Raw genomic sequence first — 25,912 nt, forward strand, 5'->3', positions numbered from 1 at the left:
GCAGCCTGATCTGCAATTGGCTTCAGGTCCCAGAATCCTAAGTATGCATCACAGCAATGCAGTCTCAGGTAATAAAGCTCCTGGGTGGGAGAGGTGGCACTTTTAGCAAACCATTAGCAAAGGTAACGCATATCATCAAATATAACCTGCAGCATGCACACTAACCTCTTTCACACATAAGAAGCTAGACTGGCAGTTGTTCACTTTACTGAAGAGAGGTTGTACTTGCTGCTAGTAATTCTCAATGTGCCAAGTACATGTCTTAGCCGTGCCATCTCAGAAAGTACAGCTACTGTTTAGGGGAAGTGACACTTGGTGATCCCTCAGCAAAGACAGTACCTGCAGAGGGATCAATTGCCGGTATAATGGTGGCTTTTAATGCCATTATTATGCCTTTTTCAGGTACTATAATCATTATTAAAAAGTGTAGGATGTATAAGCACAAGGTCAAAAATATATAAAGCCATATTTCTCTTTTGGTTTAAATTATGTATTTTGAAATATTGTTTCACTATCATTTTATTTGTAATTTCTGAAAAATTTTCTGTAAAAGTAATGAAGTATTATACATTTTTCCTGATACTTCCATTAACAGCCATTTTCAGTGCACATTTTGTTTCTGTGGTTGTTTCAGTACAATACTTGAAAAATATAAAATTTTTTTGTATAAGCTAGAACTGTAATCTAAAATCAGTGTAATATTTAGTACTTATCACTTTTTAAAAGATGATAAACCATATCTAATAGACCAACTTACTTTAATTTCCTGTAAAATAAAAAAAGAATACAGGAGTGAAAACAGATTTCATCTTCAGTTGAAACAGCATTTGTATACCGACAGATCAGGATAAAATACAGCAGAATGATGGCTAAATATCCTCCTTTGGCAATACTAGTCCTCCGCACAGGTAGCCTGATAGGAGAATAAACTATTTTTATTACCCATGTCACAGAGTTAATGGTTATATATTCACATAAGCACTTTAAGAACATCTAAAAAAAAAATGACTCAAATATTGATGGAAGTCTACCATGTTCTGCTACACAATTCACAGCAGTGTTATAAGAAAAATAAACATTTGATAACATATTGTGATAAAATTCTATTTTGTTTTGAAATCTAAAATTACAATGGATGGGCACTGCTTATTTAGTCAGGATCATCTTTTTCAGTTGTGACCAAATTATAAAATAAACATGGTGAGAAGCAATCTAACAAACACACAAAAAATTTGATTGTGTCATGTTCAGAGTCTTGCATTAAAAAAGATTCAGCCATAAAGCTATTTATCTTCAGCGGGCAGTTTTGGAATTTACTGGTGGTTTCTGGGTGGCCACTTGTTCTGAAGGGACAGAAAAAAACATTTTAAATTAGAAAACTGACAGGATGCCAACACTTAAAAGTGATGAAGTTAAAAAGTCAACACCTGTTAAGTGTCAACATAAAAACAATTCAGAAAATAAATTAAATGGGCAGCCACCTCTCTATGGTTTTTCTTTGCAGGCATACAACAGAACAAATAATATTAAGTGGTTACTGTGAATTCATAGAATATTAATGCTAAATTAAAAAAGTATGTTCTTCAGTTGCACAAAGTGATCAAAACAGTTGAACAGACTGTGGTACAGTTTCCATAAAACTAGTTTTGCATCTTTTTTATGCTAAAATCCATGAGCTTACCATAAAAAGATTAAATTCTGACAGGGTGGAGTGATAGTACTGAAACAACAACACACCACTTATAAAAGCAGTTAAGGGAGTCTGATGAGGTACTCATGGGGCCAGGTAGATTTTGGCCTTACAGCTTTGTTTTGGGAACAATATTGGTTGCAAAAAGGGTTTCACACCTTTCAATTATGATGCGAATGTTCCACATGATTGCCAATACTGTAAGGCCATTGCCTTGCGCAACAGGCCGTTCCATAACCTATATTATCACTCCCTGCAAGTATCATATGCAGCTAAACAAAATTAAGCACATATACAGTAGAAGTTGTAGAAAAATATTACAGGATTATCACACGATGGACAATGCACGTGACCCATCAAACATTTTCATGTGAAGCCAGTTAGATGCCATTTAGAGACAGGACAATTATCAACCCTATATTGATGCCATGTTCCAAGATTTACCAGCCAGCCATGTCTACAAAGTGTGTACGAGACATCCAGGGAAGATACCTACTGTCTGTGTCAACTATCTATGGAGTTCAGCCTTCCAAAACATGTAAAAGCACAATGCTTAGGAATCCTTTGGTGCTCGTATGGCTCCATCCTACAATACACTGTTGGTTTTACATACCACCAAGGAAGTTTTATCTAGTACAGCTCTATTCTAAACCAATAAAACGGATGAAATCACATTAATCTGGCTTTTTTTTTTTTTTTTTTTTAAAAAAAAAAAAAAAACCTTTCTTGTATGTGAAATGTTGTTTTGCCCAGGAGGAAATAAATTCAGTAGACCATCAAACAGAGTCATCTAGGCACAAACCTGCAAACTACATCACCATCAATTCACTTACTAGTTCTGAGCAAGTAATACTGCATTCAATGTGTGAGCATTTTGGATCTTTTAAAATTGCCTTTAGTATCTATTTTGGCTAAGTGAATAAATTTTATGAAGGTAGCTACACACCTTAAAATTTGGTTGAAGAGTCACTTTACATGTTCCAGAAATAAACAGTTAATGATTACAAATAGCAGAAAAAAGGACAACTTCTTTGTAAAATGAATGAAAGTGAAAAGAGCACTTTAAATCCAATACCAGAAGTAACTCAGGTTGTACATGTTATTGAGTGGTTTCAGATTCCGCATGTTATTTTTTGTTTTTTCCATAAAATCATAAGTTATAAAGTTCTAGACTTTGTAAGACAGTTTCTGTAATAAAATTTATTTATTTACTTTTCAAAGAGAGTACCAAAAGTCAGAGGCAGCAAGCTGCAGACCTCTTTTCCAATATTTCAGCACTTACTTGATTGACTCTGCGGATACTGTGGCTGGGACTCGGGTCGATCCCCCCATAGGACATAACTGGGATTATTGAGGAATTGCTTCGTTTTCCCACAGGAAAGGCACCGCACCACAGTTTTTCGCTGCCGTTGTCTACACTCTATAGGGTAAATAAAATACAATAAATAATACCAACAAAATGAAACAAAACATTTTTAGGTTACACATTTCATTTGGATTTTAAGGAGGACAGATTCATATAAAAGTGTGCTTATAGAATTTACAAACTGAACATACACTGAGCTTTTTAAAAAAAAAAAAAAAAAATCACTCTAAACTAAAACAATGTCACTGAGAAGTTTAAAACATGCAGGTAAAACCTATTTAAACCTGTTTCTGGCAAGTCAGAGCCTAGTAAGTCAGCGTGCCTTCTGCTCAGCTTGCATTGTAACAGCTCACTAAAAGTCAGCAGAAAGGGTTAAGCAAAGTTAAATCTACAGAAACATTAGCGCATGACGACTAAAGAGTAAGGCCCCACTAACATTTGAAGTCCTTTATTTTTATACCGTTTTCTCACTCCATTATTGGGTGCTTTAGTAAGGCATCTGCCAGACATTGTATTTGTATCATACCTTTAAAGGTTTTTTTTGTTGATTTTTTTTTTACTCAAACAGGACAAAAAATTATTTTGATGAGTAATTTTGTTTGTTTCTTGTAAATGGGGAACGGGTCTGTATTGTCTTTACAAGTTTCCATTAAATATGCAGCAAGTTTTTATTGGTAATGCCTCAGCAAGGACAAGTTCCAATGTTCTGAGAATGTGTGTTATATCCCTGTAGTGCAAAAGGGTAAGTTACAAAAACACACAATTCTGTTTACTATATACTGTAGATAATCTCATTTATTATCTACTACAGATATACACTTAATCACTTTTTAATCAAGTTCTACTGATAAATGCACATCTACTCAGATTAAAAGCCATATTTTTAATTAGATTGTTTTTGGAACATCTGTCATAAACTGCATTTAAGTATGCATGTGTGATGAAAGAATTTTTTTTTTTTTTTTTTTTTTTTTTAAATCAGATGTTAGTCCGACAATCACAATTGTATAAATATACTCAGAAAACATGAAGTTTGTGTGTTTGGAAGACATTGGCTCAAGTCTTGTTATGGGTTTGGGATCGTTGTCCTGCTGAAAAAAAAAAAAAAAAATCAAAGCTACCTTAAGTGTCAGGTTTCCAGCAGTGCTTTCTAGTACTATGCAGCATTCATTTTCTCCTTATTCTCAAAGAAATCTGTTCAAAACATTTTTAACATTTGGCAGGATCTAATCAGTAACATTTTAGAATAAGCTGCTGTATTGGGGAAAAGGATACTATTCCTTCTTTGCTGCTTCAAAGATTTGCTTTGTTGACTGGCTCGTTGCTCTTTTGTTTGGGTGGGAGGATTAATTTTGGTTTGGTTAAGTTTGATCCAATTGTATGGATTGCTATTTGCTTTTAATTAAAATAAACAAAATTTAAAAATCTGCCCTCCTATCTCTGCAGCATTATGATGCCACCCCTCTACTTCACTGCAGGGATGGCATTTCTTTAAAATTATTCATCTGCTTTCTTCCCAAAGGATTGACAGATCCTTAAGAGGATTCCTTTTGAATAGTTTTTTTTTTCTTGTCCACACAAGACAATTGTATGCAGAGCTATGTACTGTATACAGTATTCTGATGTACTTTTACTTCACCATCATCCACCAAATTTTATAGGTTTTCAAGTGTGATTGTTGTCACAAAATGTATTTATTGACATGACCTATGTAGATGGTGCCTGGGCACTATAATAAACCTTCCTTTTCCTGATTACTGAGTCAACAAGTGTATAAGGGGATATTCAAACATACTGACAGAGGTCTCTATCCATTTCATACTCTGTGCAGTTTTATCAGAGTGAAAGTAGTTTCCTGGTTTTACCCAGAAAATTTAACACTGACATCAGTGTCAGGCAGGCAAAAGGTAATGGTAAGGCAATTACTATTGTTATAACCTTTTATTGGTTCATAACGTCAATACCAATCTACCAGTCTTTTGCACACAGCATATTTCAGTTCTCAAAAAATACTTAATTTTCTCTTAAAGAAATTATCAAGTGTATGTAATAATACAGATTTGAACAAATTGTGTAGACATCTGTATTCTAGCAATACCAGGAATTTTTTAGACAATTTACATGCTTTTGCAAGACAACCTACATTTTATCATCTATGCATATACACCCACCGGCTACTTTATTTAGTACACCTGTTTAACTGCTTTTTAACACAAATATCTAATCCGACAATCACATGGTAGCCACTCAATGCATTTCAGAATGTAGACATTGTCAAGACGACCTGATGAAGTTCAAACTGCACATCAGAATGGTGAAGAAAGGTGATTTAAGTGACTTTGAATGTGCCACAGTTGTTGGTGCCAGATGGGCTGGTCTGAGTATTTCAGAAACTGGTGATCTACTGGGATTTTCACACAAAACCATCTCTAGGTTTATATCAACGATTCAGGCAGGTGGTGGTGGTGTAATGGCGTGGGCTATATTTTCTTGCCAAACTTTGGGACCCTTAGTACCAATTGAGCATCATCTAAATGTCACAGCCTGAGTATTGTTGCTGACCATGTCCATCCCTTTATGACCATAGTGTACCCATCTTCTGATGGCTACTTCCAGAAGGATGACTCACCATGTCACAAAGCTCAAATCATCTCAAACTGGTTTCTTGAACATGACAATGAGTTCACTGTACTCAAAAGGACTCCACAATCACTGTATTTCAATCCAATAGAGCCCCTTGGGGATGCAGTGGAATGGGAGATTTGCATCATGGGTGTGCAGCCGACAAATCTGCAGCAACTGTGCGATGCTATCATGTCAATATGTACCCAAATCCATGAGGAATGTTTCCAGCACCTTGTTGAACCTATGCCACAAAGAATTATGGGAGTTCTGAAGGCATAAGGGGATCCAAACCAGTACTAGCAAAGTATATTTAATAAAGTGGCCGGTGAGTGTATAATTTGAACCACTTGAAGCACCTTCAAAAGCTACAGGTGAAACAATATAAACTTACTTCTCTGTCGCACTGTTGCAGTCACACCAGGAACCAGCAGAGAGCAGCATTTCTTACAAATGGTTCTTTTCACAGAGGGATCCCTGAAACCCAGTAAAGACACCTTGCTTTTAAAGAACTCCTTAATACTGACTAAACCTCTCCAGATTTATTACATGGCAATTTACATTTCTTTACATCGTTTAAGGCTAAAACAAACTTAAGGAAAACAGCTACAGTCCTTTCGGACTACACTATTTTTTTTCAGGTTTAAAACAGGTAACATGAGAAAATGTTTCATATCATGATCAACAAGGATTGGGTAGTAAAAATAAATTATTTCTCCTGAACATTAATTAAATGCCACGCTTGCATTTTTTTTTTGGACATCATCTACAGTAATCCCTCCTCTATCGCGGGGGTTGCGTTCCAGACCCCCCCGCGAAAGGTGAAAATCTGCGAAGTAGAAACCATATGTTTATATGGTTATTTTTATATTGTCATGCTTGGGTCACAGATTTGCACAGAAACACAGGAGGTGTAGAGAGACAGGAACTTTATTCAAACACTGCAAACAAACATTTGTCTCTTTTTCAAAAGTTTAAACTGTGCTCCATAACAAGACAGAGATGACAGTTCTGTCTCACAATTAAAAGAATGCAAACATATCTTCCTCTTCAAAGGAGTGCGTGTCAGGAGCAGATAATGTCAAAGAGATAGAGAGAAAAAAGCAAACAATCAGAAATCAATAGGGCTGTTTGGCTTTTAAGTATGCGAAGCACCGCCGGACAACGCAGCTGCTAGGAAGGGAGCAATATAAAGGTAGCCTTTCAGCATTTTTTTCCTTATCGTCTAGTGGTGCGAACAGCCCCCCCTGCTCACACCCCCTCAGTCAGGAGCACAGAATGTCAGAGAGAGTGAGAGAGAGAGAGACAGAGAAAAACAAATAATTAAAAATCAATACGTGCAGTTCGAGCTTTTAAGTATGCGAAGCACCATGCAGGAAGCATATCGCTTGACAAAACAGCAACATTTAAGCCCAGCAAGGAAGAGAGCAATGTGAAGGTAATCTTTCAGTGTTTTTTGAGGAGTGGCCGTATCTTCTAGGGGTGCGAACAGCCCCTGTGCTCACAATATATTTGAGGAGTTTTATTTAATACGTAATACATGCTCTGATTGGGTAGCTTCTCAGCCATCTACCAATAGCGTCCCTTGTCTGAAATCAACTGGGCAAACCAACTGAGGAAGCATGTACCAGAAATTAAAAGACCCATTGTCCACAGAAATCCGCGAACCAGCAAAAAATCTGCGATATATATTTAAATATACTTACATATAAAATCCGCGATAGAGTGAAGCCGCGAAAGTCGAAGCGCGATATAGCGAGGGATTACTACATTTTGTAACTAGCATGGACTTTGTGTTTATAACAGAAAGAAAAGCAACATTTTCAGTTTTGCCAACATCAAGAAATTAGAAACAAAAGATACACTGCAACTTTACGGGAGTTTACTCTCAGTATCTAAGTAAAACATTACTGCATCTGTAATTGCGTTATAAATTTTAGGTTTACAGATCATAAGTGGTAACTTTATTATGTAAAATGCATTTATGTGATTATCAGCAATCCCTGTTATCATGCAAACAAATAGTATATTGCAAGGTACTGTATTTACTTACATGCAAACCAAAAGTACTTTATAGGAGAGTTTCACTTACTGTCTCAGGACAAGGCGCTTAGAAATGTTCTTTTCTGTGTGACAGTAGAAACGTGCTAGCTCTACATTCTCAGGATTTGTAGCCAGGACACAGTGAGCTGCCTGTGAAATGCATACATGACTGGGTAAGAATGAAAAATTTAAAATGCTTCAGGTGTCAAACCATTTAGGGACACAACTTCTCCAGATTATCAGATCGTGAGCACAAATGCAGAAAACTTGAATGCTCCCCGGAATGCATATTTTTTACTGGCAAATTTAGCAATGCTGATTAAACTTTTATAATTATGAAATGAATAAATGTCAAACATGAGTATACACACAAGTAAAAATATGTTTAGGGTGTTAATTTTATTGTACAGTACTAACCATTAAAGCTATTAAATTGCACCTCAAAAGTCAGTTCCAAATCTTCCAACTAAATATAAAGAGTTCCTTATTAGTGTTGGGTTTTTTTTCCTCTGCCAGTTTTGTTGCACTACTGACAACTTTACCAACCAGCAGAATGAAGCACTTGCAACATCTATAGTATGAAAATACCACAGAAGATATGCTTTACACATTGTTTATAACAGTCCGGCTTTACAAGCAAATCACCAAAAATGATAATTGCATCCCCCAAACATTATGGATTATGCTGACCGTGTACCATTGCAAAGAGACTCGTGGCTCTAAGTACACTTCAAATCCCAGTATGATAAAGTGTCTGTGTAGAGCTTGCAGTCTACTCATGTCCACTTGTTTTTACTCCAGGAATTCCAGTTCACATACTGGGTTAGGATGACTGGAAATTCAGTATTGGCCCTCTATTTGTGTCAGAGTATACAGTGGCATCCTCTCCTACATTACTGAACTAAAATGAGTCGATTTTAAAAATAGATGGATTATTGCATAAGAGAGGAAATAAGGAAGTACAGTTAAATAGTGGCAATACCGCTTTTATACAGCTCCAGACTGCAGGGGTTCAATCCTGACCATGGAATGCTCAGTGAAATTGAAGATGTGAGTTCCAAAATCTGCTAATTACACCTTTTGGTAAAATTTAGTGAACACGTAATTGTGACTTTTCATGCGCCAAAAATATGTTTGAGCTTCAAAACCTGCTAATTGCAACAGTGTAGCGCTATAGTTGTAGGGATTTAGTTTCAAAATCTGCTTACAGACCCAGATTTTCCTATTTATCTCCAAAATTTATCTTTTGTACTTAGCTGATTTTGGAACTGAGCTCTTCAATTGCACATTCTCCCCATGTTTGTATAACTTTTTTTTTGTTTCAGTTTTATTCCTCAATTTTTATTCCATTCTGGATTTATTCCGCAGTCTAAAAGGCGTGAAATTTAGGTTGTCTAAAGGCTCACAACAGGCCCAGTGGCTGTGTGTGAGTTATCTACAATGCAGTGTTCATTTTGCCTTGTGCGTGATGTTGCCAAGGTTAGCTCAGCCTGAAAATGGATAAAAGAAAAAAATATTTAACTGAAAAAATATGTAGTACTGTAACAAGAACACCTGTAGGAATAGTAAGGAAGGAAATTGGTGGGTAGGATCAGTAAGAGGATGGATAAAATTATCCGCAAATACAAGCAAATTTGAAATGCCTTTTACTATGCAAGTGCAAGTCTTACTGCAGTACTTACAGATATCGCTTTTAGAGATGCACAAAAATACATATGTTGGCAAAAATTAATTAAGATAAAACCTGAGAAGCTGTCTTAAATGTCTAAAACAACCAGCAACTGCCATTCAACACAATATTAATACATGCCGAAATGGAGTAAACAGTACTATATTTTGGAGGTCGACAGTATTAAACATTTGGAAATATTAAATATTAAATGACTGGAAATTTTTCACTTTTGAGCAAAACCAGAAAAGTTCAATGGGTCATTAGTGTAAAGAAAGTTGAGTTCTTTTATCTCTATATTTGGTTGTCGCCTTTATGCCAACTTGCAATAACTCCGATACAATTGGTTACGTTTCTTTTGTCTCAACCCCCATCCCATCCCATCCCATCCATCCCCGATTGGAGCTGGGGCGGGTGAAGTGACTAGCTCATGGTCACAGTCACACAGTGTCAATAATGGGACATGCCACACAGTTACAAGAAAAGCTACTACAAAATTACCACAATTAATGAAAAATGATGGATACACAGTACGGTCTACAAATACTTGAATTAACAACAGCAGGATGTGACTCTTTTCACGCTGGTAATGTAGAAGTTCTAAATCCCGTCCCCATGCTGCGGGAGTGAAGATAAACATCAATTTGGGTGAGAAGACATAACTGTCGTACTAATGGTTTTGAGTATATTAATGAAAATTGTAGTCAAAAATACAACTCGTTTTTTGCTTAAACACACAGCGCACTTTAAACTGCCGGCACTGTGGACTCCTAGACCCATGGGCCTTACGTCTCATGCAGAAACAGTCTACCCAAAACAATCTGCAGGCGAGTACATCCAAAACATCAAGGACACCGGACATAGGTGCGCAATCAACAGCTTTCGTGTTTCTTCAATCATTTTTCGTATTTGGTTTGTTTTTGTTAATGTAACGCCGATATGAACAATTTAAATATCTCTGCTAGCGTTGCAATTTCAGTGATAACACATGAAAAATTTGATTTGTTAAAAAGTTTTCAAACGCGAAAATGTATTTAGCCCTTTCAAAAGACATCCCTCCCTACTGACCGAAAACATGAACTGAAATGTCAGCGAATACAATGTGCCTCGTATCGAGGGCAAGCGGCAGCGCCGTAAGCCTTCAAACGTGAAGAGCTCGGCGCTCCTAATTATACTAGAGATAATCTCCGCCACCTTCTATTTCAATTATAGTAAACACTACAGTTTCCCCAAGGGTTTTTTCTGCATTTTATGTTACATACACCGTCAAAACTAATGGCAACTGCTCTCCACGTTTCTTGAAGACGGCGCAAAGTCGTATTTTCCTCGCGAGATCAGGAATGCCCCAGTCTTACAGCCAAAAAGACGGCACGTCATGCACCCACCTGGTAAAGAAAGTTGAGCCTTAGATACGCGTCTTTATCCTTAACATTAGTAGCCATACTTATCTTCCACAAGCGCCACAGCCAGCAGCCGTACCCAGCACAGACTGAGTTTGTGTCTTCCTACTGGCGTGACGACACGAGAAAGGGGGTGGAGTAACTATCAATCATTTTTCTCGGGTATCCAATCAGGAGCGAAAGTGTGGTTTAGTGAAGACTTGGTCAGACAAAATTACTCAAGGCGTGACTTTCCCCGTAATAATAAAATAATTCGAACAATTTATTATTTACTAGAATTATTCAAATTAAATCACATTCGACACAAACTTGCCACATCTGCTTCATGTAATGAAATGAACCACCGTGTTTAACTAGCATTTCGGAGGGTTAAATCTCAGTGGGCCAATTGTATCTTAACATGCTTGCAACAAAATGTATTTCTGTGAAATTCTGTGAATTTTGTCGGGCTAATACGATTCCACAAGTTATTGCTGCTGAAGATATTCGATCAAGCAATGTACTTTTATCACTTAGGTTTTGTATGTCCCCTTCTCGAACCGACACCTTACCGTGGTGGAGGGGTTTGCGTGTCCCAATGATCCTAGGAGCTCTGTTGTCCAGGGCTTTATGCCCCTGATAGGGTCACCCAAGGCAAACTGGTCCTAGGTGAGGGATGAGACAAAGTGCGGTTCAACAGACCTCCTATGACAAAAAAAAATTTGGACGGCGTTTTCTCTCGCCCGGACGCGGGTCACCGGGGCCCCCCTCTGGAGCCAGGCCTAGAAGTGGGGCTCGATGGCCAGCGCCTGGTGGCCGGGCCTGCACCCATGGAGCTCGGCCGGGCACAGCCCGAAGAGGCAACGTGGGTCCCCCTTCCCATGGACTCACCACCTATGGGAGGGGCCAAGGAGGTCGGGTGCAGTGTGAGTTGGGTGGTGGCCGAAGGCGGGGACCTTGGCGGTCCGATCCTCGGCTACAGAAGCTGGCTCTTGGGACGTGGAATGTCACCTCTCTGAAGGGGAAGGAGCCTGAGCTTGGGCGCGAGGTTGAGAGGTTCCGGCTAGATATAGTCGGGCTCACCTCGACGCACAGCTTGGACTCTGAAAACAATCTCCTTGAGAGGGGCTGGACTCTGTACCACTCTGGAGTTGCCCCCGGTGAGAGGCGGCAAGCAGGTGTGGGCATACTTATTGCCCCCTGACTTGGAGCTTGTATATTGGGGTTTACCCCAGTAGATGAGAGGGTAACCTCCCTCCGCCTTCGGGTGGGGGGACGGGTCCTAACTGTTGTTTGTGCGTATGCACCGAACAGCAGTTCGGAGTACCCACCCTTTTTGGAGTCCCTGGAGGGGATGCTAGAGGGCATACCTTCTGGGGACTCCCTCGTTCTGCTGGGAGACTTCAATGCTCACGTGGGCAATGACAGTGAGACCTGGAACGGCGTGATTGGGAGGAATGGCCCCCCCGATCTGAACCCGAGTGGTGTTTTGTTAATTATCAATTATAACTATCAATAATAACTATCAATTATGGAGAATCCACTGCATCCACTAAATAATGTCATCTCCAGACAGAAGAGCAGCTTCAGCGACAGACTGCTGTCACTGTCCTGCTCCACAGACAGATTGAGGAGATCGTTCCTCCCCCAAACTATGCGACTCTTTAATTCCACCAGGGGGGGGTAAACGTTAATATTTAACATTATACATAGTTATTGTCTGTTTTTTTTTCACCTGTATTATTATCATTCTTTAATTTAATATTATTTATTGTATCAGTATGCTGCTGCTGAAGAATGTGAATTTCCCATTGGGATTAATAAAGTATCTATCTATCTATCTGACTTCTGTGCTCGTCATGGATTGTCCATAACAAACACCATGTTCAAGCATAGGGGTGTTCATATGTGCACTTGGCACCAGGACACCCTAGGCCTCAGTTCGATGATCGACTTTGTGGTTGTGTCGTCGGACTTGTGGCCACATGTCTTGGACACTCGGGTGAAGAGAGGGGCAGAGCTATCAAATGATCACCACCTGGTGGTGAGTTGGCTTCGATGGTGGGGGAGGATGCCGGTCAGGCCTGGTAGGCCCAAACGTGTTGTGAGGGTCTGCTGGGAACGTCTGGCAGAGCCCCCTGTCAGAAGTAGCTTCAACTCCCACCTCCGGCAGAACTTCGACCACGTCCCGAGGGAGGTGGGGGACATTGAGTCCGAATGGGCCATGTTCCGTGCCTCTATTGTTGAGGCGGCTGACCGGAGCTGTGGCCGTAAGGTGGTCGGTGCCTGTCGTGGCGGCAATCCCCGAACCCGTTGGTGGACACCGCCGGTGAGGGATGCTGTCAAGCTGAAGAAGGAGTCCTACCGGTCCCTGTTGTCCTGTGGGACTCTGGAGGCAGCTAATAGGTACCGGCAGGCCAAGCGGAATGCAGCTTCGGTGGTTGCTGAGGCAAAAACTCGGGCATGGGGGGAGTTTGGGGAGGCCATGGAGAATGACTTTCGGACGGCTTCGAGGAGATTCTGGTCCACCATCCGGCGTCTCAGGAGGGGGAAGCAGTGCAGTGTCAACACTGTATATGGTAGGGATGGTGCACTGCTGACCTCAACTTGGGACGTTGTGGGTCGGTGGGGGGGAGTACTTCGAAGACCTCCTCAATCCCAATAACATGCCTTCCAATGAGGAAGCAGAGCCTGGGGACTCGTAGGTGGGCTCCCCCATCTCTGGGACTGAGGTCACCGAGGTGGTCAAAAAACTCCTTGGTGACAGGGCCCCGGGGGTGGATGAGATACGCCCGGAGTTCCTCAAGGCTCTGGATGTTGTAGGGCTGTCTTGGTTGACACATCTCTACAACATCGCATGGACTTCAGGGACAGTGCCTCTGGATTGGCAGACCGGGGTGGTGGTCCCCCTCTTTAAGAAGGGGGACCGGAGGGTGTGTTCCAACTACAGAGGGATCACACTCCTCAGCCTCCCTGGAAAAGTCTATTCGGGGGTTCTGGAGAGGAGGGTCCGTCGGATAGTCGAATCTCGGATTCAGGAGGAACAGTGTGGTTTTTGTCCTGCTCGTGGAACAGTGGACCAGCTCTACACCCTTAGCAGAGTCCTGGAGGGTGCATGGGAGTTCGCCCAACCAGTCTACATGTGTTTTGTGGACTTGGAAAAGGCGTTCGACCGTGTCCCTCAGGGAATCCTGTGGGGGGTGCTCCGGGAGTATGGGGTACCGGACCCCCTGATAAGGGCTGTTCGGTCCCTGTACAACCGGTGTCAGAGCTTGGTCCGCATTGCCAGCAGTAAGTCGAACCCGTTTCCAGTGAGAGTTGGACTCCGCCAGGGCTGCCCTTTGTCATTGATTCTGTTCATAACTTTTATGGACAGAATTTCTAGGCGCAGCCAGGGTGTTGAGGGGGTCCAGTTTGGTGGACTCAGGATTGGGTCACTGCTTTTGCAGATGATGTTGTCCTGTTTGCTTCATCAGGCCGTGATCTTCAGCTCTCTCTGGATCGGTTCGCAGCTGAGTGTGAAGCGGCTGGGATGGGAATCAGCACCTCCAAATCCGAGACCATTGTCCTCAGCCGGAAAAGGGTGGATTGCCCTCTCAGGGTTGGGAGCGAGATCCTGCCTCAAGTGGAGGAGTTCAAGTATCTCGGGGACTTGTTCACGAGTGAGGGAAGAATGGAGCGTGAGATCGATAGGTGGATCGGTGCGGCATCTGCAGTGATGCGGGCTCTGCATCGGTCTGTCGTGGTGAAAAAAGAGCTGAGCTGTAAGGCAAAGCTCTCAATTTACCGGTCGATCTATGTTCCTACCCTCACCTATGGTCATGAGATATGGGTAGTGACCGAAAGAACGAGATCGCGAATACAAGCGGCTGAAATGAGTTTCCTCCGCAGGGTGTCTGGGTTCTCCCTTAAAGATAGGGTGAGAAGCTCAGTCATCCGGGAGGGGCTCAGAGTAGAGCCGCTGCTCCTCCGCATCGAGAGGAGTCAGATGAGGTGGCTCGGGCATCTGATCAGGATGCCTCCTGGACGCCTCCCTGGTGAGGTGTTCCGGGCACGTCCAACCGGGAGGAAGCCCCGGGGAAGACCCAGGACACGCTGGAGGGACTATGTCTCCCGGCTGGCCTGGGAACGCCTCGGGATTCTCCCGGAAGAGCTAGAAGAAGTGGCCGGGGAGAAGGAAGTCTGGGCATCTCTGCTCAAGCTGCTGCCCCCGCAACCCGACCTCGGATTAGCGGAAGAGGATGGATGGATGGATATCTTAATCTTTATGTTAGAGAAATCTTTACACTTAATGGAAAATTCTGTTTTGGCTCAACCAGAATTCTCATGCCAAAAGCTGTCTGACTGCAATCCATTCGATCTGCCAAGGGGGTTTGCATATTATTGTGTTAATAATATTTACTTATAAACTCTTTGTAATCACTTCATTTATTTCTTTGCCTCACACCTCCTGTCTCGCTGGTATGAGAAAACCCCAATATGTGATATACCTTTTGATTCGTCTTGATGTCTATTTATGCTTTTCCCTTCCTATTTTTAGCCCTCTAAACCACAAAAAACTTTTAAGGACATTTTTGGACCATATTGTGTGCATAAAATTACATCCTTAAACACAAATAGGTGTCTCCAGCCAAAATGTTTAGAAGGACTTGGAAGTGTTACATGCCACATCAACTGACCCCTGGACTCACCCTCATAATGTAATACAAAGTTACACCTTTTCACAAAAATTCAAAATAATGTGGATCAGTAATATAGACACATGGAATGTTGTTTTTTGTCATTTCAAGGTTACTGATCACTATTGATATCTGATTGTTTACTGGTGATCCAATCCAAAAAGTTTAAAAAGGACACATTTCGAACATAAGCATGTAAGGGTATCATTTTAAACTATTTCAAAGTCAGTGATTAGAAATATGGTGTTATTTTACATTTTTGATCTTTTACTAAAGATCTAGCCCTCTATGAACCTCAGTCAGAGAGCAAAAATGACCAACTTCCTTTACAACTGAGAAAATTTTAATTTTAAATGTTTAAACTGAAGAGCACACTTCAGTATTTCAAATATTTGATGCAATTATTAATGTTGATTTTGCTCTTCTACCCCATGAAGTAAATCATTACATTTCTTATGAACACCCCAAATTAGGGTGGCTTTATGCTAATTCAGACTTTTTCTGATTGGAGTTTATGCTCACCCTCAAACTATTATAATGCATGTTTTAATAGATCTGGTTTTGGCTGATGAAAACAAATACCTGGACTCCATAGTTACTATGCTGGGTATTTTATTTATTCCATGTTGATATCTGTACTTCCCAAATACAAGAAGCCAGTGAGGAGAAGACTCTAAATCACGGTTACAGCACATCCAAGAACTCTGCCACTCTATGTCATGGAACCCCTTAGCAACTCAGACTAGGCCATGATATTCTTGTCCCTTCTTACATACAAAAATTAAAATCAGCAAAACTAAAAATACAAACTGTGTGTAAGTGGACAAATAAAGCTGCGGAAGAGTCTATAAGATGACATAGAAGTGGAGAAACCCTTTCTGGTTAACTAGAGTATACAGACTGTCACAAAAGTATGCATAGGTGGCAGCTTGATGGCTACGATAAGGTAAGTGATACTGCTGCAGGAAGAGAGGGGATGCTGTCACTAATAACTTTGTCTTTCCTTCCACCGCTCTGAAGGACCACAGTCAGAGGAGGTCTGACCATGCCCCATAATCCTCCTGATCCTTACCCCTACCAGGCCGAGGGATATATAAAGAGCTGCCCAACAAGAGTCAGGTCTTTTGATTTAGACCAGTACTGAAACAAGCCAGACAATGAGAGAGCTGATGTGACATGCTACATTAAGAGGGCTTTATATTTACTAATGGCAGTGGCTGAATTTTTTATTTATTATTAATATTTAAACAGAGAGCACAGGTCTCCCAACCTTTGTCCTTTATTCCACAAAACACATTTTACAACAGTTGCTGACAGGAATATTCAACACAGACAGACAGACAGACAGACAGACAGACAGACAGACAGACAGACAGATAGATAGATAGATAGATAGATAGATAGATAGATAGATAGATAGATAGATAGATAGATAGATAGATAGATAGATAGATAGATTCACATGCTCCAGCAGCAGCATACTGATAAAAACAATATTAATTAAAGAGTGATAAAAATGCAGTGCTAGTTAAAAAATGCAAGGTGGAGAGTGCAAGGCAGGTTTATCAGTCAATAAAACAGTCTCTGTTTTACTTTAGTCTTTGGCTGAATGTAAGAGTACCTGACTGTTTCAAAGTGTCCACAGTAATCCCAGGGTTCAAAATACAAATCAATCCTCTGTTTATGTTTACAAACCAGTGGCACAGACCTCAGGGTTAATGAGAGCATCACAAGTCTATTACAGTTTCACTTCTTGACTCTGCAGTTTGCTTGTCCTGCAAACAGATCAGTAAAAGATCCACCACATCTTGCAGCATTTACAATCTCCAAGTACTTGTGCCTGTCTCTTATTTGTGGATTTTTGCATAAGAGCTTCTCTTTGACTCCTCACTCTGAACTTGATCTATGCCCTATGTATGTGGAATTCTGACTTTCTAAGAAACATACGTCAGAAAATGAAGCTGGGCAAGTTTCTTCACCCTCAACACAGGGTCTGCTATGCTTTTCTCCCTCTACACAAACAACGGCACTGTCATTAAAGCTGTGAGTTTCTGATGACACCACCTTGACTGGCATGGTAACAGACAGACATGACATGTCATATTGGATGGAGAAGGATCAGCTGACCAGTTGGTGTGTCTTCTGCACTCTGTACTTGAATATGCTAAAAAAGGTGGAATTGGTTTTGGAGTTTAGAGAACACTCTCCTGTCACCATCCAAAGGCCCGAATCATTTAAATTTCTTGGTTTCACCATTACTCACACTCTTGAGCCGGGATGAAAATATAACTTCTCATAAAAGATCAAGAGTGCAGAATTTTTTCTCCAACTTAAAAAGTTTAACTTGTCCAATTTGGTGCGAGTCCAGTTGTATAGTCATGAGAAGCATTCTAATTTCCAGCTCAATAATATGATCCAGCTATGCATCTGCTTATTTAAAACATAAACTGCAGAGTGTCATTTGGACAGCAGAAAGAATCACAGATCTGAAAGTCAACTCTATAGGGGAACTACATACATCTTGGGCATGGAAATGAGCAGACAATATAATCAAAGACCATACTCGTCCAGGTAACCATCTATTTCAATTATTACCATCAAATAATTTAGTTACTGTTCACTCAGACAAGAGCCACTTGGCTTGTGAACAGACTAACTTGCTTTGAGTGCTCTCCATAGGTTATGGGACATGGAATATAAAAAACTACTATCCTTCCTAATCCTTAAAGCATATACACACCTAAATATCCATAAAGAAAACCTGACACACTGTCCCATATTAAAATATGGGGTACTGCCAAGTCCCTAACAACTGTACTATATGGGTAGATGTTGATTAAAACTTTCTATGTATCCACAAAAAAGAAAAAAAATTAAACCACTAGTTAACATCTTTCCTAAATTACATGGCATGCTTATGTATGGTCTGCTTTCCCTGCCTTTTGTTAATGTGGCTAAATGTTATTTCTTCTCATGTTTTGAGAATTAATGTTGTGTGTAGGGCGGCACGGTGGCGCAGTGGTAGCGCTGCTGCCTCGCAGTTAGGAGACCCGGGTTCGCTTCCCGGGTCCACCCTGCGTGGAGTTTGCATGTTCTCCCCGTGTCTGCGTGGGTTTCCTCCCACGGTCCAAAGACATGCAGGTTAGGTGGATTGGTGATTCTAAAATTGGCCCTAGTGTGTGCTTGGTGTGTGTTTGTGTGTGTCCTGCGGTGGGTTGGCACCCTGCCCGGGATTGGTTCCCTGCCTTGTGCCCTGTGTTGGCTGGGATTGGCTCCAGCAGACCCCCGTGACCCTGTGTTTGGATTCAGTGGGTTGGAAAATGGATGGATGGATGTTGTGTGTATCCAGAGATGATTCTAACTTTTGCATGATACTACTGGATAGGTGGAAGCTGCTGTGACTTTGAGGCCACCAACTACAGGAAACACCTTTCCCCAACAGCCTTCACTGCAACATTTTTTCAACAGAAACATATGCCCACAGAGAAGCTTATTAGGGACAACTGTACACCTGCTTATCCATACTTAATTGGCCAATCGTGTGGCAGCAGCACAATGGATAAGATCAAGCTAATACAGGTCAGAACTTTCATTTATAGTTTACATCAAACACCAAAATAGGGAAACAATATGATTAAGTGCAGATGTCTTGGGATTTTCATGAACAACAGTCTAGAGCTTACTCAGAATGGTGTGAAAAACAAAAGCATCCAATGAGCGGCAGCACTTCTTAATGAGACAGTTCAGAGAAGAATGGCTATGGTAATTCAGATAGCCACTTTGTACAACTGGAGGGAACAGAAAAGCACAACAGAATGTGCAGCACATCAAACCTTGAAATGGATGGGCTACAAAAGCAGAAGACCATGTTGGGTTCCACTCCCCTATGTCAAGAACAGAGAGCCGAGGCTACAGTGGGCACAAACACACTAAAACTGGAAAAATGGAGCCTGCTCTAATAAATCTCATTTCTGCTGAGGCACACAGATGGTAGGGTCAGATTTTGGTGTCAACAGCTTGAGTCCATGCACTCATCCTGCTACATGTCTACAGTCTAGGCTGGTGGTGGTTGTGTAATGATGTGAGTAATGATTTTTTGGCACATTTTGAGTCTATTATCTCAAGCAATCATTGCTTGAATGCTACAATCTATTTGAGCATTGTTGCTGATCATGTACATCCCTGCATGGCCACAATTTACCCATCCTCAAATGGTTACTTCCATCATGATAATGCACCATGTCACAAAGCAAAAGTCATCTCAAACCAGTTTCATGAATATGACAATGAGTTCTCAGAACTGTTACTAACTAAACATCTACAAACTGAACTGAATGTTTCCATCTGTAAAAGAACATACAATTTTTCGTGACAAACAGGAAAAATGTGTTCAGAGGGGATCCCACCTCCAGACTGTATCAGCAGATGTGCCTCCAAGGCTGTGTATTCCCAGTACATCAATGACTTTAGGTCCACTGGCCCTTCAATAAAAATGATTAAGTTTGCTGGTATCACCACCATTGTAGGACTTAATACTAATGGCAATGAAACAGAATAAAGAGGTGTTGCGTCTTGTGTCTTGCAAATAACCTGGTGCTCAATACCACCAAGACAGTGGAAATAGTAACTGACTTTAACAAACGGTAGTTACAACCTCTCCTACAAGAATGCTGCTGCTTTGCAGTAAGGAGACTGTGGAAGATTGTGGGTTCGCTTCCCGGTTCCTCCCTGTGTGGATAGTGCTTTGAGTACTGAGAAAAGCACTATATAAATGTAATGAATTATTTTATTATTATTAACTTAACGACTCTACAGTCAATACGATGGAATCCTTCAAATATTTGGGCACAACTATCGCAAACACTTTCAAATGGGCCATTTAACACAACTTCCATTACTAAGAAGGCACAGCAGTGGATGTATGCTTTTACATCAACTAAAGAAGTTAAATACTTCCCAATCCATTCTAGTACAATTTTACCACAACATAATTGAAAGTGTGATGACATTCTCCATTATTTTCTGGTTTGTTTTAGTAACAGTCCACTACAAAAATAAATGTGTGTGAGGTCTGCTGAGAAAATAACTGGCTGTGCTCTTCCATCTGTTACAGACCTGTATGCATCTAGTGTCACTAATCATGTCAAAAAGGATCACCAAAGACTTATTTCATCCATGTCATAACTTTTTCCAAAAAGTCCCATCTGGTAAATGCTTTAGGTTAATTAAAACTAAAAACACCTAAACAGTTTCTTTCCCAGAGCCAAAGCTTTCACAAGCCAGTAATTTAGCCTGTCATTCTTGCTTACTAATGTGTTGTTTCACATATTGTATGAAGTTGTGATTGTGTGCATACAGTACCAGTATATACTCTCTCTCTCTCTCTCTATATATATATATATATATATATATATATATATATATATATATATATATATATATATATATATATACACACACACATACACTTTCACATTTCCTTCAAAATTGCAAAATAAACAATGGTTTTTAATGTGTGCTAATTTGTTATTTGTGTGTGATGTTGTGTTATGTTACAAGCAGCTTCAAAGGTATCAAGTTAAAATCCTGCACATTATGTAATTTCAAATAAAGTTGATTCAGATAGATGCCACTCTAGGCTGTCCATGAAAACGCCCATTAAATGGGCTGTGCTCCACCAGATAGCAGACAGCATCTCATGTTAAATGTTGCTCTTGGACAAATGGCAAATTAAGTGTTTTCAAGTCAGATATTTCACATGAATGTTCTATCAAATCAGAAATACACGTTGGACAATTCAGACAAAACAAAGCCAAGTGAACTGTGAATTGAGCAAAATGTTACACATTTAATATATTTTGCTTTTTATTCCCATAAAAAGTACTGCTTATCTTTTAACAGCGACCGCTCATTTTTTTGAATAGTCAGACTGGAAAGCCTATGTGAATAAACTAAAGTGGGAAGGTGAATCACAACAAAGAGCTCTGAACAGTCCAACAGCACATGAACATAGCACTACAGACATGTGTTTTCTTTTTCCAAGCTAATGGTCTATTGTTCAGCTGACATTGCATTTACCAAAGAACTAAGCATTCTCAACTATGAGGGGGAAGTTTGTATTGGATAATCTAATCTGAATTCAACTGTAGCACCACTATACAAGATAATTTAGTCCTACTGTGCCAAAAAAAAAGCATAGGATGCAAAACCGAGGATAGCATGACAAATATAACCACCACTTATCTTTCATGCACATTTTGTAAGTTACAAGAGAAATAGATTTGGGACGCAACAAAAGGCTGCACAACAGTATTTAAAAGAAAAAAAACCACGCACACTCTCTGCAACATGTCCCAACCTCCATTTTTCTTAGGAACCTGAAATCTCAAAGCATAGGATTTATTCTACCCCATAAGACATCAGAAACTAAGTAAACCTGAGATATACTGATAAATGGTACTAAATCTAGATAATAAACTTGAAATGAATTAGAGTAGTTGTGAGCAAAAGAATAATACATTTTGTTTATATAGCGTCTTGAGTGAAATGTGCTAATTCTATTGATATAAGTAAAAACCATGAATATATGCATTAGATTCATATTTAGTTAGAAAATGTGTTTCTTTAAATTTGATAGCTATATGTAGAGAGCACCATTTACACCTTAGAGCATACTACTGTTCTATTGGGCAATAGTAGTGATAGCTGGCATGTCATAGATTTATGCCTAATTAACTCTCAAGATGTTTCATGCTGGATCAATGAAAAGAATTCACATCTGGGCTCTGACTCAGTTTATATCAAATGATAATTAAAGAAATACACCACCCAAAAAAGATATTTTCTATATGTTAGTGCAGCGGTGTCAAACTCCAGGCCTGGAGTGCCGCTGTGGCTGCAGGTTTTCATTCAAACCCTTTTCCTAATCAGTGCCCAGTTTTCACTGATAATTAACTTTTCCCCCCATCACTTTAATAGCCCTGTTAGAAGAGTTCAGTCCTCTGAATTGATTCCTTTCTTCATTAAATGACAGCCAAGCAGAAATGAGATCTGAAACGAGCCAACAGATGACCAGCTAAGCCGGGGCTTCAAACTCCAACTAATTTCACTCTAATCACTTTCTTAATGAGAAGCCAATTCTTGCTGTTAATTAATCAGTTATTTAATTTCATGGCTTGTTGCTGCTCTCATTCTGCCACAGCACACATTTCGAAAACTGTTGTTTTTCTGTTCTTTCTAAGAGCACCGTCAAAATGTTTTGGTGACCTGAGAGATCAACCTTACCAAGACCATCACCTCTCTTGAATTTCAGATATTGTGTGATGGGCACAGGGGAGCTGGTCATGTGGTGGCTTGTTTTGTGTCTCATTATTGTTTGGCTGCTAATTAAAGAAAAAAAAACAATTATGGGGCCTGAGTCAAGTTAATTAAAAGAAGTAATCAGCAACAAAAACTGGTTACTAATTAGGAAGATGGTAAGAATGAAAACCTGCAGCCACTGCGGCACTTGAGGCCTGGAGTTCGCCACCCCTGTGTTAGCCCATGTAGTTTGCAGTGATTGCCAAAAAATGTAATCTCATGTTTTCATGCATAATGGAGAGGAAAAAAGTTTTGATAGATGCCAATAGTGACAAATGTTTAAAAATAAAAGACAAAAATCTTATATTACTTATGTTGAATAATCCACATGTCAGTTATCAAGTCATATGCTCAAAATGTGCAAAATGAAAGCTTTTTTTGCTAATCTCTCATTCATTCAATTCTTCAATTCAATAAGTAATTCCATCAATGCTTTTGTTCCCTGTTTATGATGTGCACTGATTATTCCTGAAGTAACTATTCAATATGTCAGAAAAAAGCATGTCAAAATATAGGTATAAATGTTTACTTTTTCCTAATAATAACACAGATGATTGACAGCTTAAGATGAAGGAAAAACCACAAATGCATAAGTATTTAATTCTTTTTTTCAGAAACAAAACATTTATTTAAAAAAATCTGGGAGTTAATCTTACAGAACTCAAATACAGTGATACTTAGTTTATACTCTCCTTAAAACTGCAGATAAAAAATTCTAAACCATCAAGATGTCAAAGTTGTTAGTTAAAAAAGTTTACATATACATATATTTATATAAAACAACTACTCAAGATGACCTGATTTCTAGACTGCAGTTTCCTTTTTAAGTACATAATATACAAAACAATTAAAAAACTGGGAGTTTAGTCTCCCAAGTCCCAGTGAATTAGAAAGAAAAAGTTCACCCTTTACAGTAAATTTGTTTCTTTTTGCTCTATTTCATTAAAGGGAGAGGAAGCAAAAGAGGAGTAAAGGACAAGATACAAGAACAAAGAAGAACAATTTCAGTTGTAGCACATTTGCTACAACCCCTTCAAGACCAGTAGATTTGAAAAACCGCCACTTGAGTTTCCTAATTTTTAGTTGCAGACAGAGTGGCCGTATCAAAAGAAAATTAAGAGGTGAAATACATGAAGGTGCCTAGGCTGAACAGAAAAGGAAAGGAAAAAAATATCACAGAACAGTAACGGTTTATCAAGTCCACAAGTGACACCCCTCAGTCTTTTTTCTTCCCCTGCTACAGTGACACCAATCTGTTTGCAGAGAAGTGGGGTAGAGGTTAGAGATGGTGTTCTCTGGGCTTCTGCCTCTTGGAAGGCCATGTTGATTCTAGCGATTACTTTTCATTGCTTCTTTTGCTGCAAGGATGAGTGGTGTCAGGCTAGATAAAGGCTTTGCCAGTTTTAAGAATGGATGCTGAAAAAAAAAAAATGAAAAAGAAGAAAGTTACTTCTGGGGATGTGAATTTACTCTGAACTACCTGAGTACAGACCAGTTATTTTACAGACAATTTTGGAGTTACATTAAATATAAATTTAATATGCAGCAATAATCATTTACAGTATGAACATAAAATTCTCAAACCTGTTTATTCCAATGCAGTGCCATGGGATGTCACAGCCATCCCAGCTGTGCAGGGTCCATGGCATGAAACAGGCCTGAACAGCGCATCAAGTCTATTGCAAGACCCACTGCTGCACATACCAGAACTGGGCCAATCTAGAATCACCAATTAACATAACCAAAACATTTTTGGGGCTGTGGGAGGAAAACCCATGCATACATGGGGAAAACAAGTAAATACCACACAGACACTACCAGGCAAAGAACTGAAACCCAGTATGCTGGATCTGTGAAGTGACAAGAGTTATCCACTGTGCCACCCAGAGAGTATGATGTTTCTTCTAAATACACTATAGATAGAAAAAAATAAAAAAAATAAAGCGATATTCAGAGAGAGATCAAGGTAACATTGCACTGAGGTTCTCTGTGAATGTTACTTTCAAACAGCAAGAAAAGGATTCGGAGAGTTACTCTTTTCCCCTTATTCATTTGCAACACAGTTTACTTAGCAATGACAAGTAAAGGCCATGTCATATTGGATGAGTTTTCCATCGCTTGTCAGTTGTAGCCTTCATTTATATTATCTTAGCGAGAAGGAGGCAGTGCTCTTGTAATGACTCTTGTGTAATGTAACAGATCTAGTGGCTTACTCCATCTAGTCCACGACTCTCCCTGACAAAATCAAACCTGTATGTCTTTAAAGTAGGGACGGGCTGTGTATGCACAACAGCTGACAACCAACAAATGCTCATTTAGAAGCATATACAGAATGCAGGTATGAGGAATAAGGTGGGCGGGTATTTTGAGCCTCACAAACAGAAAGTAGGTATTGTCTGTCTGATGTTGCATGTCTTATGTACTATGAGAGAAAGAGAAAAAGAAAACAGCCAAGACTACAGCTCAACTTACTGTATCTGTTAACACTTCATACAGAAACAACTCCATCATGTAGCATGTTATTAGCTGTCACAAATTGGGGTGAGCAAGACTCTGCTGGAAGTTCGTCACTGATGACATGCGACATGTCCAGTGATATTTCAGTCATGTAAACTAACATTGCCCAGTGATAAGATCAGCAGCTGCAGTTGGCAGTTCTGATAATGTGACATTGTCTTAAGACAATACCTATATACAAGTCGAGCATTTAAAGTAGGAGTGCAATTTAAGTCTGTGATTTTACCTTACTCGTTGATACTTTTTTTTTTTTTTGTCAGGATTGTTGTAGGTTGTGAGAAGCACTATATTATAAATTACTGATCAAGACTATTGTCTCTAAGAAACGGAAATTCTTATCATACAGCTTGTGCACATTCACTAATTTTTCTCTTGGATTATTAAGATTACGAAGTACTGATGTATTACTGATTGGGGAAAGACTAGTATTAGACTGTTCGTATTTTCAATTTGTAAGTGGCTGATTTTTTTTTTTTTTAATTAAAAAAATGAGACAAGTATATGTTCCATGCTAGAATATCATTTTACATAAAGAACACAAACTAAGAAAAATTTCTTTGCCTGGCAGCTCATTAAATTTATTTTAGC

General features: G+C 39.7%; 3 protein-coding genes across 3 annotated transcripts in view; 1 reads left to right on the plus strand and 2 right to left on the minus strand.

The window, feature by feature from the left end:
* Positions 1-25,912, plus strand: part of LOC114669500 (F-box only protein 44-like) — a 560,525-nt gene that overhangs the window by 216,761 nt on the left and 317,852 nt on the right. The gene's annotated exons all lie outside the window — the stretch shown is intronic.
* Positions 742-10,905, minus strand: rpp21 (ribonuclease P 21 subunit). Its single transcript, XM_028825730.2, has 5 exons — positions 10,776-10,905; positions 7,771-7,871; positions 6,073-6,155; positions 2,973-3,110; positions 742-1,343 (listed from the first exon to the last, which is right to left on the minus strand). The coding sequence occupies exons 1-5, from the start codon at positions 10,830-10,832 to the stop codon at positions 1,294-1,296; spliced, it is 429 nt and encodes a 142-aa protein (XP_028681563.1). The 5' UTR covers positions 10,833-10,905; the 3' UTR covers positions 742-1,293.
* The window catches only part of pak2b (p21 protein (Cdc42/Rac)-activated kinase 2b), a 55,063-nt gene continuing 52,554 nt past the window's right edge, over positions 23,404-25,912 (minus strand). The window contains 1 exon segment of the mRNA XM_051923574.1: positions 23,404-24,223. Within this exon segment, the coding sequence (XP_051779534.1) occupies positions 24,137-24,223 (87 nt within the window). The 3' untranslated portion in view covers positions 23,404-24,136.

The sequence above is a fragment of the Erpetoichthys calabaricus genome, chromosome 2, assembly GCF_900747795.2.
Source record: "Erpetoichthys calabaricus chromosome 2, fErpCal1.3, whole genome shotgun sequence".
Taxonomy (NCBI): domain Eukaryota; kingdom Metazoa; phylum Chordata; class Cladistia; order Polypteriformes; family Polypteridae; genus Erpetoichthys; species Erpetoichthys calabaricus.

Bases quoted from the DNA above. Each gene is read 5' to 3' on its own strand.
- rpp21 (XM_028825730.2), bottom strand. From the start codon at position 10,832: ATGGCTACTAATGTTAAGGATAAAGACGCGTATCTAAGGCTCAACTTT. The intron at 7,872-10,775 runs GTGGGTGCATGA...TGCATTTCACAG, and splicing joins GGCTCAACTTTCTTTACCAG to GCAGCTCACTGTGTCCTGGC. The intron at 6,156-7,770 runs GTAAGTGAAACT...ACTGGGTTTCAG, and splicing joins AAGCGCCTTGTCCTGAGACA to GGATCCCTCTGTGAAAAGAA.